This window comes from Cariama cristata, unplaced genomic scaffold, assembly GCF_000690535.1.
Source record: "Cariama cristata isolate BGI_N322 unplaced genomic scaffold, ASM69053v1 scaffold21262, whole genome shotgun sequence".
NCBI classification, from domain to species: domain Eukaryota; kingdom Metazoa; phylum Chordata; class Aves; order Cariamiformes; family Cariamidae; genus Cariama; species Cariama cristata.
The window spans coordinates 16671-31301 of NW_009603488.1; the positions used below are offsets into that span (position 1 = coordinate 16671).

Here is a 14631-nt window from a genome sequence, read left to right on the forward strand (position 1 = left end):
AAAAAAGATGATTTTGTACTTTCCCCCCGCCGCCTCTCTATTGGACAAATGATCACACAGTGCTGAGGTTGATGATGCAAGATAAAGTGATTAGCTTTTCACAGGAAAATACTGAGAAACTTTACACATGCTCAAGTTAGAATGGGTCTGCAGAAATTTGAATGAATGGCAAAGTAACATTTTCACCCGCCATAAACCTGTGCCATCACACAGCAGGACACATTAAGATATCATCCTGTACAGCTGCCTTTGTTATTCAGCAGCTTCCCCAGTTTCACTCAAGCACCCACGCTGCCCTGACAGTGCTGAGCACTTACCTGTGTCATCTCTGCAGATGCTGGAAGAACTGCTGTTCTCGTTACTTTGGTATAGACACTGGGTTCTGTTCTCTTGTGGAGCTGGTGAGGTCTGAGTCATCCCCTCTTCCAGGGCTTGTTTGATCCAGCGCTGTAACAGAACGAGACTACATAAACGTGCAACCCCTCCAGCACTTTCTATGTAATCTTGCAGGATGCACTCACACTCCTACACTTCTGTGCAGCGGGGCAGACTGCTCAGAACACCGATATTACCTCCTTTGCGTGCGCCCAGACGGGAACCCGTTAGAACACAGCTGTTAGCACTGAGTCTACCACCTACTGTGATGGGACTGACTATGTGCTCTTGATGAGATGTATTCTGGGCATCAGCAGTCTTCAGCAGTAACACAAAGATAAGTAAAGAGCAAATTATAAATAGATAAAACGCAAAACTCTGGCAGCTAAAAACTATTAAAAGCAATCTTAATTAAAAGAAGAGGGAGACAAATATGAGGAACTATCTTAAAACCCTTATTTTTGCAAAAAAAGCTATTTCTTGCCCAAGAGAACAAACACACTGTTCCCCTGCTCCACCAAGGCCTATTAGAGCTTAACATAGATTCTGCTCTAACAATTACAGCAGAGAAATGGCTGAGTTTAATCATGTAACAATTCTTCCAGGACTGTGCAGCAGTTTTCAAGGTGGCTAAAACAAGAAGAGAATAATAAAGGCAAATCTCTTTTTCAGCTGCTAATAAAAGAGATAAAAGTCACAGTGGTCTTCTGAACACAGACAATAAAGAATGTTTCACATCTCATACAAGGGAACGTGAATTGAAGTAGCAGCAAATCAGCTGCTGCAGTGGGTGTGCTTGCCCTGTATCTTGATACAAACTGACTCTTGATGAAAGGCAGGAAACCTTTGTTTTCTTTACCATAAAAAATTAACTGCCACAATATAAGGGAAAACACCCAGGTGATTCAGTAAAATGACAGCAAACTGCTGAAAAAACCCAAATAGTAATTTGCATTTGTGTAGTTTACCCAAGGGACTCACTTTACCAACCCTTTCTTCTCCCAGAGAGGTTTAAAATCATAAGTTTACCTTTCAGTAATCCACAGTTCATCTGCATGCCAGCAATATGTATCCTATTAAGAGACACATGTATATGTCTTATGATTCCTCAAAGCTACCATGAAAGTGCATCAGAAACACAATGGTCGCAATCCTCAAAGTGAAAACTTCGATGTGAGGATGAAGAGCAGGTGACAGGATCTATTTTGATGGCCTTCACTACTGTACAGTGAATGCTTCTTCTCTGTTCAAATATAATTCAATGAATTCCACTGCGGCCACCAGGAAAAGTGAGAAGTGCCAGCCAGTCTGGAGCACTGCTACCCCAAAATCCGGCATCTGATCCAACAGCCAAGTCACTGTACAATGCGTGATTAACGCGAGCAGGTTATACAGTTTGGTTTCCTTGCAAGGTTCAGACATTGGCGTGCTTTGGATGCAAACTGAGATCATCAGTTGAGGTTTTTTGGCACAGTTCTCAGTAGCTTAAGAGGCCTGCCGGCAATCCAAGAAAATATGTGATCTACTTCAACAGCCTTTATAAATCAACCTTCCTCAACTGAGTATTCAGAAGCAGACAAGACAGAAAGATCAGGTCTTGAGAGAGCAATGTCGTCATGTTCTGGAACATTTCTAGACCTCAGCTGGCTGAAAAGGAGGTCTTCCCTGTGAGAATTTTCTAAACATCCCTGAACATGAGAAGCAGACTTTTTCTACATCTCCAGACTGCTAGTGATAAAAAACACCAAACGCTACTAAGCATTTTCTACAAAAAAGCTGGGGAAGTCCTACAAAGTGGATGAACCCCCCTACTAGAACAGTTATCGATTATTTACTTTCAAAAAGTAGAAATCTAACAAATTACTTTCTGCAACATCTGTTCTGGAGACAGAAGCTTTCAGTATTTTATTAATTACTTAGATAATGGAACAGGCATTGTACTTAAGTTTTCAGATGTTGCCAACCTGGGAGAAACAAGAACATACGAGAAGACAGTACTCAAGATTTTCCTACTAAATTAGGAAATGGATGGGGAAAAACTGGACACAGCTCAGCACAGGCTATGACAAAGTACCATATAAAGCCAGAAACAATCACTTCTAAAGCTAGAAGACTTTCTATCTAACAATCACTTTCTAAGGCTAGAAAACTTAAGAGTTTTTGTAACAAACATACTAAATCACAAACTGAACACAAGTCTAAATCAACCTGTCAAAGAAAACTCACCCAGTCATCACACTTGGATGCACAAAATGGGTATAGGCTACAAGACACAGAGCAACTTTCTGCTTTCAAAATGCCCCAGCTGCAATACAACATCCAGCGTTGGATGCTCAGCTTCAGGGAAGATGTGGACTAAATGTAAGTCATCTATAGTGACGCCAGTTCATTCCCTCTTCAGCAGTGAGAATTATCGTATGACTAGAAAACAGTCAAATGCAGCAAGAGATTGGAAGACTTGTTCCATGACAACAGTTCTCACTGAATGGTGAGCTTGCTGGCTAGTTGTAGAGGAAATCCACCAAACAGAGAACTCAGAATAACTCTGCCAGTTTTGCTCTGGATTCTTCTCTCTTCCCTGAGGCTCAAAGACACTGTTAAGGTTCAAAACAGCAGCTCAAACCTTGCAGTTCTCAGCTTAAAGATGTATGGGGAGATTGCCTAGGCACATGGAAACAAACATAGTTTTGTTCATGCAAGTATATATGAACCATCAAGAGCTTTATCTGTGAAGGAAATACCCAAGACAGACCTTAGCTTCTTTTTGTAGGTGCCTGTTAGGTTAAGACAAGAACTTGGCTGAAGGTGGAAACAGTAAAGTCCAAAGCTTCTCTCTGGAAAAAATTCCCTCAAAGGTAGGCAAAGAAAGCCAGGACATGGTACCTGACTTTGAAAGCTACCAAGACTGGAAGATCAGAAAGGATTTCCATAAAATTGTTGAAAGGTAATCACACAGGAAGTAGAACAGCCTCTGAGCCAAGCTGATAGGTGACAGGCAAGATGGATTTTGACAGAAATCTGACTGAGCAAGCTCACCTAGACTACTGTTTCCCTGCAGATGTGACAGGCAAATGCTAGCATTTACTAGCCACATACCATCTCTGGAGGGATGAAGTCCCCAGCTGGGCTCACTTCAGGCTTCCTGCATGGTCACAAGTATCTGTTTTAGATAGACAGTCTATGATCCCCAACAAAGAGCTGTGGGTTTGCTCGTGTGAATAGGTAAACTCAAAGCTTTGCTAAACAACAAAGGTTCTCCAAAGACAATGGATCTTGACTGAGGTACTGTATTCTTGAAGTCTTTTGCAACACTGTCCTATCCCCACATTGCCAACCATCCTCTGACTGTGACAGTAGCAACATAAAACACTCTAAAGGCAATGATTAAAACTCCTTGACTTGCATATGCCGGATAATAAACAGCCACTGCAGATTTGAAAGCACATGTTTCTAAGAGGAGAGTCACAGAACAGTTGTTCCAGTTGTAAAAGGCAAGGACGAAGACTGAAACCCAGGTAGCAGAGCGTCAGCAGTTATAGCCTGGAGACTGGATTGACACACGAGGCAAGGGCAGCTCGGCAGGAATACATGGAAATAGGCTCAAAGAGGACACAACAACTTTACAACGGTGCCAGTAAGAGCTTGATGAGTATACAGCCCCTGAAGGTAAGACATGAGCAAACATACCTTTTTACAGGAGCTGTAAATTCCATCCAACAGAAAGGGCCTTCGACGTCTCTCAGGGTTGAAAGGTGAACCAAAACGAATGTAGTGTTTAGGTGTGGTACAAATTAGTGGGGAGTGGATGAGACCTGGCAACATATTTAGGGTAGTTGCCAAAACTGTTGGGTCTGTAGTAATGCGCAGAGGGCATTCAATAGGACACTCCTGCTTTTCTGCCTTGTCATTCAGCCATTCGGTAACAAGATACTGAAGGAGAAAACACACGTCAATGCAACTAGCACAGGCGAAGAAGGCAGTCAATATGGCACAAAGGCATATGCGGAAGCAACGTTCAGGTCAGCCTGAATGCGAAAACCTCTCTCCTCCTCAACAGGGAAGAACACAGCTAGGACTGCCTGCGTCAAACTCAATTCTCATCTGTTGCAGGCACAACAACAGGTAATCCAGTTTTACAGAAGTAGCTTGATTTTATGCTCCATTAATCATCTTAGAAGGTTCTCCCAAAAATGGATCACCTTGTTCAACACTAGTTTCTAGCTGCAAGTCTGAATGTACTTTCTAGCTGCAAGTCTAAATGTATTAATGGTTAATTTATGCCGAGTATGTGGCAGCTGCCCACTACCTTCTGCAATGTTTCCTCCTTTCCCTTGTAAGTTTCTCCCAGCTTGTACATTATAATCCGCAGTCACATTCCCTCTTGGTCTTCAATTCTAAGCTGAAAGCTAACCTCTTCTACTTTGTCCTAAACAAATACCTGCCAGCCTGCCATCCCATCCCAAAGAGATACTGCTACTGATTCCCACACCAAACACATTTTTGTGCCACTCTAAATTTATTTTTAAATTCCAACTAATCTTTACTACATAATGGCTCCACTTTTCTCTCTTTGTTCTCTTGCTGGTATACACAAGAGAACCTTTGTTTTATTATCCTTCACAAGATGCAACAGCCTGGTTATTTCAAGGTGGTTTTGCTGGTTTTTTTAAGCAAGTCTCGCTACACCTCTGTGCTGCTTGATTTAAGGTAACAGTCTTTCTTAACTTGACAGTCTTTTCCTCCTTGCTCCTAAGAGACTGGGAACATGCAGAACACTTCTTGAGATCATATGCATCCAACCTTTTCTAACAAACATCCTTTCTTTTGGGTCCAAAAGCTAGTGCCCTTTTCCAGACTAACAGCATCTAGTTTTTACATGCCAGCTACCCCATCAGAGTTGCCACAACCACTTTTACACGCTGCAGCCAACAGCTTTTGCTAGCTTACTGTGCATAGATCCAAACACATCAGCTCTCCCCATCTTTCTATCAGCACCTTGTTGCCCTGCAGGAGCAGCAAGCTGCTTGTCCTCATGGCCTTTGCCAGCCATCTCCCAAGCCTCTCATTGCCCTCCATTGAAACATCTGCTTTTTGCTTCCCTCACTCAGGGCTCAGCCTCCTTCACCCAATTCCTTCTGTTGCCAAGCTCCTCCAACCCTTCCCTCCCAGGGCCCCTCAAGCTGGAAGCAGTTTCTTCCCCACATACACAAAGCTGTGTAATTTGCTTCTTTCTAGACTCTTCGCTGTACCCAAAAGTGAGACCCTTCCTGTTGCACCTGTACCACCCTGTTGGTATCTACAATCTATGCAGACTTGCTGTGAAGATCAGCTAATTTCTTCTTCTGATCTTTCTATGTGCAAGGCTGAGCAGCCAGATCCTGAGCCACGATGAGGGATGTCACTATAGAACATATAATGTACTAAATATAGTGTCACGTAATTCCAACTGTTTTGAATAACTGTTTCCCCCGAGCAAACTTTTCCCCAAAGGCCACACAAAACCTTTTTCCCCTCTCCAGTTTGAGTACTCAATCATATTTACCTTTTTAGTTTTGGGGTACTTTAATGCAGCTCGATTAGATTGAGATCCTGCAGCCAGGATAGCAGTTGGGTCAGATCCCGTCAACTGTCTGCCTTCTCCTGGACCTTCTACATTGCTGACATCTGTTGCGGTTACCAAGCTGGCAGTGCTTCCTTCCTCTGGGACAGCCTGTGTGAGTTCAGCTTGCTGGGAACTGGCTTGTTTCTGCCTTCTCAGTCTTTGTGCTGAACTGGTCCGGTATCGAGAAAAGCGACTTTTTGGTCGGGGTCTGGAGGGTTTTGCTGGAGCTGGCTTAGTAACTGTTTTTTCGGGGACAGCATCCTACAATATAAACTGTCATTAGTCCGAGCACCTCTAAGAGTATTCCTTTTCTCTGCAAACAGGATTAAGGATTGAGATTTATTTATTGACACTACCTGACTCATAAAATCTGGTTGGACTCTGTTTGTATTGGCTCATAAGATGGCTTTGGGGACCCTCCTAAAACACTTGTACATTATCATTTTGTCTGCTATGTTCTTAAAGGGATCAAGGAGAACACCGGTCTTAAGGAAGAAAGCAGCAGTATGAAACTTGCTGCTTGTCTCAAGTTAACTGCTCTTACTCCTGATCTGAGCCAAGATGTATCATTCCAGGCAAGTATCTAGGCCATATAACAGGAACACATGCATCCAAAATAGACCAGGCAAAAAAACTCAAAGAAAAACCATAAGAATTCCTCAATCACTACAGTTATGCATCCAACTTAAGCTCACATCAGTACAGAAGGAGCCCAATCAGTGAAGGAGCTGTGCTTGTTCAGCCCAGAGAAGAGAAGACTTAGGGGGACCTAAGAGCAGCCTTCCTACATCCAGACTGAAGCCACCAAGAAGATGCAGTGGTGCATCAACATACATACACCGAAATGAGAGGTTCAGACCAGATACAAGGCAAATTTTTTTCACCATGAGAACAGTGATGAATTGGAAGAGGTTTCCAAGAGAGGTTGTGCAATCTCCATCCTTGGAGGTAATTCAAGACAAGACTTGGTAAAACCCTGGCCAACCTGGTCTGACCTCAGAGCTGACCCTGTCTGACGCAGAACAGATTAGAGACCCCATGAAGTTCCTCCCAACCTGAATGATCTTATGATCAGATATGCTGCATCTGAGCTTGGCACAAGCTATTAAACAGTCCTATCTTCATCTTACCACTACTTGTGAAGACCGTCGTGTGTTCACCCCAGTACTGCTGTTACTGTTAGAAACATTTGGAGCAGCTGCACTCGGTGCTGAACTTCCATCTTCAGTTTCAGGAGTCTCTGTTTTTATTTCCTCCAGCTCAGGAGCTTCAGAATTCACGTTGATTTCAGCATCAGTGCTGTTACAGTCTGATGGTTGCTCTCGTCTCCTCTTTCTCTTTTCCAAGTTTTCAAACATGTGCATGATGGCTTCTACCTTCCTGTCTTCCCGGGTCTAGAACACAAGAGTAAATTTAAGTCAGCACTGCAAATCATGCACATAAATTGAAGGAGGCAAGATCGGATACGGGATGCAGCACAGGAAGGAGAACAACTGCCAAATAGCAGTGACAAGAGCCAGAAAGGGGACAGAGAGAAGCAGTTCTTCTCAGATATTTGCATTTTTCAACATGGCAAATTTCCCAGAATAACAACAACATAATCATGTGTTCATAGAGTGACTAGAAGAACTAGACTTTGTTCTTAAATAGGACCACTTAGATACTACTGAGTTATATTTACAAAATAGCCACAAGGAAACACATAATTTTGAAGAACTAAAAACCATAAGAAAGACTAAATAGAGTGAAGAGACGACTTGGAAACAAACAGAGCTACTCGCTAATGACCAAACATTAGAAGCAAACAGAAGCCAGCGGCAACAGAAGTGAGTGAATCAGTAATTTGCAGCAAGTATAACACACCACACAAACTGACTAAAATGATCCAGATTCATTCCTTCCCTGATGTCAGGAGATCGCACAGCTCAAAAATAAAAGCTCTTCTCTAAGCAGCTTACATAGCGGATAAGAAAAACAGAACATGAGAGAACAGAGAGGCAAAACAAAGGTATTATTAGGTAAACAGAAAGGATAGGAAATCTTATCACCTAGCTGTGTCAGAAATAATTGGTAATTATGCATGTAAAAGGCCCAGTACAATAATGTTGCAGTAACTGGCAAAAAAACAGGCTGAATCAAGCAAATTTTAAGAAGTGGGCTCAAGTGCCTTCTGAGACTTGTCACGGAGGAGAAAGTAGCTTGAAGCACACAGCCGTGCCCAAACACAACAGTCTGACCTTTACAGTTTTCTGTTCCAAAAATGAAATACACACACAAAAATACTAGAGACTGCGAAAACTATAGATACAGGTATTTACCTGGCACCATGTATAGAAAACTGAATCTCATTAAAGGAGATTAACTGGTGCAACGTACAGGAACAGGGCTTACAGGCTAATGGGAAACCAACACTTCGCTTAGTCTTCTTGAACTATACTGTCCCGGAAAGAGATCAGCTTCCCGGCATTAGAATCAAATCTTCCCTCCAAGCTTAAGGCCAGTCTGATAGATGACTGTTCTTATTCAAATTTCAATAGAAACTGACTGCCTTATCTTGCCTGTTCTAAACCATCCATGAGATAATCCAAGGATCTATCTCCTGGATGGCCCTCGGCTCTGCAATTTCCTGCACTATCTTAACATTTAAAGCATTCTCAGGAAATTTACACATGGAAGATCCACATCTCAGTTTAGAGAAAGGTGATTACGGTATTTGGTGAACAAACAAAAAACAGGGAACTCCTAGCTCCAACACATTTGTTGGCTGGTAGAAAGATGGGAGCACTTTTACTTTTTTACTTCCTTGGGTTTTCGTTTGTTTGTTTGTTTTTGTGTGTTATTTTTGTGTTTTGCTGCTTTTTTTTTTAAAAAAAAATTAATGAATTAAGTAGAGCCAGAACAGCTCTGTTCACATGCATTAAGTATTCTAATCCAGGCAGCAATCCTAGGTGCCATAAAAAGCACAAGAAAAAAAATCAGCTCTACTCAGTACAGAAGCAGGCTGCGAGGGACTGTGTTGTCAAAGATCCAAGAGTACTAAGAAATATTGTGATCAAGAAGACTGATTAAGATAACAACAATTTGGGGGCAAAAGGGATTTCCTAATAAAGAGTACAGCAAATTTTCTTAATTTGTGCCAATAGTGCTGTTAGTGGTCTACCCCTCTTACCAACTTTTGCCACTTGATCCTACCCTTTTCTCACACGGCAATACGTTTATGAACCCATACAAGGAACAGATACATGTTAACAAACCTAACCCAGCAAAGCGGGTCAAGTTCTAACAAAACTCAGGTTCTGGTTCATCATGCGATCTAGCTGAAGATGTCTCTCCTCACTGCAGGGAGTGTTGGATTAGATGACCTTTAAAGGTCCCTTCCAACCCAAACTATTCTATGATTATGTACGGCTCCATAAATTCTTGTGCTGGCAATCAGGAAGGCACCAGGAACATAAAAAGGGTACAATTATATTTTTTGAATCTGGTGCTGATTGTCTTGTTAATGGTATGTTTTAAACTATAGAATAGCCCTGAAAGTAACAGTTAAACCTTTCAGTCAGGGAACAAATCTGTCATATACCTCCTACTCTGCAGTACCCTAACATAAATCCTGTGATGTGAAGTCAACTTGGATGTTTGGTGGTTTTGGTTGTTTTTTTTTTTAAAATCAAATTACTGAAGACCACCGAGAGTTGGAATTTGTGTTGAAACAAGTGAAATAACCAAATGGACCTGTTGGTCACTGCATGAAGCAAGTCCTAAGGGGGATGATACCGAGACTGAGAAAGGTACTTGCCCGTCGGCTGTGGACCAAGGCTCCCTGTTCGTCTACAGGCTCCTCTTTCTCCCCTTCTTGTTTCTCCTCCTTCTCTGCCACCTGAAAGAGAAGCCTAGATTTAGTTTGTCAAACAAAATCCAGTACTGTTCTAAAGTTATTAAGATTCCTATGGCAATCTATGGTGCTAAAGGTTTAAAAAAGGCCTCCTACAGTTTGTGTTCTGAAGATCCCAGTGCTGTACTGGATCAGACTTCACACCAGGGAATGATAAAAATATATAACTTTTATATATACTAAAATACATATAAGTGTCAAGAGTTTTACCTCGTTGTCACTGACTGCTGCAGGTCCCTCAGGAACTTCCTCTGTTTGTTGACTGCTGTTCTCATCTGATGCAATGCCCTGCTGTTCCATTTCCAGCTCCTTTCGACGGGCTTTTCGCCGGCGTGTTTCTGCCCCAATCAGTGTGCCTAAAACAGGTGGAGGTAGGTGTTCTGCAGCATTTGGGCTACGTTTCTGCACAGGGCAATTCCGGTTCCCCTTGTGACACGCACAGTCCACTTTATAGTTGCTGCTCCAAAACACAAACATAATTCGTGTCACTCTTCATTTCTCAACCCTTGTACAGAGTACATTCAATGCATCTCCTACTAAACATCTCACCACGTGTCAAAGCAAGGACAGCAGGCTACCTTATGGCCTCTATTGTAGAATATGCCAGCACAACTGGACAGAATAGCCGGAAAATGCAATTCAGTAGAAAACGGAGCAAAATGTAGAATGCGAGGAAAGGGCTGGAGGAAGATGTCCAGTCCAGGAGGGCAGTGGAGAGCTCCTGGGCGAGGTGAAGGACTCACCAGATGTTGTACTCATAGTCAAAGGCGATGGTAACCTCTGTGTCCTTGGCAATGGTGGCAACAGCATAGATACACAGGTGGATCATCCCATCAGCGATCACATGACGAACCTTGTTAAACAAAGTAGAGAGAAACTAACATCTACACAAGTTGTACTTCTTACTTCCAAGAGGGAAGCTTCCTTCTGCAAAGTAGCTTTTATCTATTTCATGAATAATTATCCCAAATTCTCCATAGGGAAAAGCCTGCTTCATTGCTCATCTCAGCCTGTGCTTTTCCACTTACACTTACTACCACCTGCTTACCCTAACTATCATTCTGCAGCCAAAGGAAAGCCATAAAAGAAACCTTTTCCTTCCAAAGAAAAACCTCATGTTCCCAAACTTTCTCATCTTCCAAGCATAAACCATCAAACAAGCAAGAGATGCAGAGAATTCACCACATTTACTGCATTTTAAGTTTCAATATTCATAAAAAAGGAATGCATTAAGCCTGTGTAAAACATGTATCTGCAGTTACAGTGATGGTGAAGAGAGAATTTACCTCTGCATTTGGAGTGCAGGAACGTCTGATGAACCTGGCATCATTACCAAAGGTGCGGGCATCAACACACATTTCAACGCCATTGAACTTGGAGTAGAACAGCACAAAGGGATATGGCCTGGAGAAGTAACAGAACGTCTCAATCCCAAAATATCCAATTCCCACAGCACTTATAACAGGTAACACTCACTCCACTGGAAGCAGTGCTTCCATCAGTGCTATTGCTCTGGACGCTTATGCACTTCCATCACCACAGTTTAACAGATCTACTTCAGAGGGTTTTGGTCCATAAGCAGAGCATCAAGCTGAGGTTGTACACTTGATTTCACATTTCTGTGGATGGCACAGCCGACAAGGGCCCTGTAAGTGTGCATTATCCCACAGAGACACTAGTCCCTTGGTGCCATGATGCTCTCATATTAATCACTTCATAGTACTCTTACTTTTTGAAGAAATGCCCATTGACCTCGAATTGCTGCCGTAACATAACCTTCCCTCGATACTCAATTATAAGGGTATCTAGTGCCAAGTCTCTTGCTGCCCTCAGGATCTTCCGGTGCTTCTGAACCCGAGTTACCCTTCCCAGCTGCAGCTGTAACAAAAAGCAGAGCAAAATACAAGAATTTAAACCAAAGGCCTCTAACTCATAAAGAATATTTTACCTATATGAAAAGAAAAATTACTGTAGTAGCAATGCACAGAAACTCTGCCAGGTGAATATATTGTTTATTCTGTAACAGTTTAGTAATCATCAATGATAATATTTATCAAAAGCACAGAGTATTTATTCCTTCCCTTTAACAGGAAGTCTCACAAATCTATCAGACCAAGTATTTCAGTCTTGCTGCTACGAGGCATAACCAGACCTGTCAGTTGCTGCTAACAGGGAACTGCTCTGCAATTATGGCCACTTTCACAGCCAGAATAACTCAAACCTTCCCTAAATTGTGGGTTGTCACACATTCAGAGGAAAAAAACACAGGCTCTTCCTTTTGCAGAGGATGGTAAATTCCAGCTATTCCAGCTAACAGGCCAAAGACTTAAGCTGGCAATTTCCATCTCCATCCAGAAACTTCTCTTCATCTGTCTGCTCAATTACTGCTGTGGAGGTTTTTTTTTGTTGTTGTTGTTGTTTGTTTCTTTTTTTTTTTTCTGTTAACATGAATAAATACATTTTTAATGACGTAGTGACAGTTTCCTGAATTTTTTTTATGTTAAAGTCTACAGCTTGATTACAATGGATTTTCACAACAATGTGTCTGGTCAGTATGAAACCACAACATTAAGCACAGACATGCAAATACGACACATTTTACAGAATTATGGAAGGGATGTTATAAGCACTAGGGCATAGGAAAGACTTCTTCCATAAAACCACAGTACTTTTCTCGCTTAACAGATTGAACCTCTCTGCAAGTAAAAATTATGTGAAGATGGCTGGTTGCCTCACCACAGGAGCTGTGTCTGCTCTTTCCTAAGCATGCAATTCACTTCTCATAAGGACCTGGTTTTGATACTTTTCCGGAGTGAACCGAGGCGTAAGTCTTCTTACTTCAGTATTAATGACAGTCATCTATCTAAATTAGAAGTAAACCACGAGATTTTTCTAAAAGCAAGCTCCCAACTTCTCCTGATAAAACTCTTGTTAGAAACAGCTCCTGAGCAGTCTGCTCAAAAGGATAAAAATCACATTAGCTTAAGAAGGGGCTCAGTCTGGACAACGACAGAACGCATGACGGTTCAGTCTTGTGAAAATAAAGTTAATGCCTTGAGGCAGCACTCAGCACTGGGAACCAAACGAAACTCTCCATACTGACCATATGAAAGTATTGAACCACAGATTATTTTTTTTGGTTAGCAATCTTCTGTTTTCTCTGAATTAAACCTCTTTGGGAAGAAGATGACTTTTGTTGTTTTAATATGACATACTACTGGCTGATTCAACATCTGCAAAGTAAGATCTGTTTGTTGACTTCTCTCACTCAGGTCCAGGATAAAGATAGCTTTATAAAAATATTCATTTGAAACCTATCCAGATGGGAGTAATGGTCTTGCTATTCCTGATCTCCTGTTAGATATATATCCAGTGTTACATTTATCATGCCTATGGGGCATATCTCTTTTTCATATCACTGTATCTGTCGGCAATTGGAAAAACCTGCATGTATTTGTTGGAGACTCCAAAAAGCATTGCAGTGTGTTGTTCATCTCTTCATATCTCAGGTCCTGATAGGGACTCACAGAGGATTTCCCAAGTCCACTGAACCGGCATAAAAGAAATACATTATTTCCAGACTAAGAAGCCACACTGGTGGCTCTGATTTCTGAAAACAAACCCATGATATGAAGTGAACTGTAGGATAAGACTGTTTACATTGTTAAGAGTAGTGGCTAAATTACTTTTAAAACATCAGATACACTTTGTACTATCCAACTGTGGTAGCAGAGAATAAATAAATGGGACTAGATTTGTTAGCGTGTGACAGAAGGAAGTAAGAAGAAAATATCTGAAGTTAGTACATAAATGAGGAGTGAGACACAGCGTGTCTCCAGTGAAGTAATTTTGTTTCTATACTACCACTTGCTTGCTGTTATAATCTGTTTCTCATCTAAGCTGGCCCTATGCACAAGGGTTGGACCAGATGACTTCAGTAGTTCCTCCCAAACTAAATTATTCCATTAATCTATCAAATTCTCTTAGTATCTTTCAGAGATGCAAGTTAATGTCTGTCAGCCTTCACTCTCACCTTTGGCCCATGACTGACTTGTATAACTGTTCACCTGATGCTGGAAAACAGCTTGGGGAATAGCGGTGGGATAAGGCGGGGTGGCGGGAGAATACAGCCCATGAAGGAAAGAGAAGCTCTGCATCTGTAAAACTTAAAGCTCTGCATCTGTAAAACTTAACAATTATCCGAGTTTGGTAAAACCGGAATGATCTCACAGCTTTTCCAATAAGACCCTAGCTCAGCTTGTTTTCATTCTCTGAATAGAAATATGAAAAGGATTAGTTGCCATGCTTTCATGTGTGAAAAGAACAAATGACTTTACTCATGTCATAGGCTAGGGATTACCAACTGCTAATCAGACAAAACTGTTCTGATATGTTTGCAGAGCAACATCTGCATAATACTCAGTGGCTTTATTTTAAAAAGGCCCTTTCGCTCTTCACTTCAGAATGTGAATTCAATCAGGGGTTTGAGCTCAAGTCAGCAATTATCAGAGGCAACAAAGGGCAAATACTGACCCTGGGTTTAGTTTGGCAACAGCAGGCAGAATAGCGATTCAAAGCTTTCAGTTTGTCAAGCATCTGGCAGTAGCCAGCGCTAAGATCATTTTATTCATGACACTGAAGAGATTCATATTTTCAAAAGATTCCCTTTGCATCATTAGGACAGTGAAGAATTGCTTTATTCTCATTTATTCCAATGATCAAAAGCCTGTATCCTGCATGTATAACTCTTAACCGATCTTTC

General features: G+C 41.6%; 1 protein-coding gene across 2 annotated transcripts in view; it reads right to left on the bottom strand.

Annotated features, from left to right (window-relative positions):
* SETD5 (SET domain containing 5) overlaps positions 1 to 14631 on the bottom strand; it is a 41903-nt gene that overhangs the window by 16141 nt on the left and 11131 nt on the right. For both annotated transcript variants that reach the window (XM_009695231.1, XM_009695232.1), the window contains 9 exons: positions 11599 to 11747; positions 11156 to 11273; positions 10613 to 10722; positions 10080 to 10326; positions 9774 to 9854; positions 7108 to 7371; positions 5918 to 6238; positions 4063 to 4305; positions 318 to 447 (listed from right to left, as the gene is read on the bottom strand). In XM_009695231.1, coding sequence (XP_009693533.1) covers positions 318 to 447; positions 4063 to 4305; positions 5918 to 6238; positions 7108 to 7371; positions 9774 to 9854; positions 10080 to 10326; positions 10613 to 10722; positions 11156 to 11273; positions 11599 to 11747 — 1663 coding nt within the window. The remainder of the gene's footprint in view (positions 1 to 317; positions 448 to 4062; positions 4306 to 5917; positions 6239 to 7107; positions 7372 to 9773; positions 9855 to 10079; positions 10327 to 10612; positions 10723 to 11155; positions 11274 to 11598; positions 11748 to 14631) is intronic.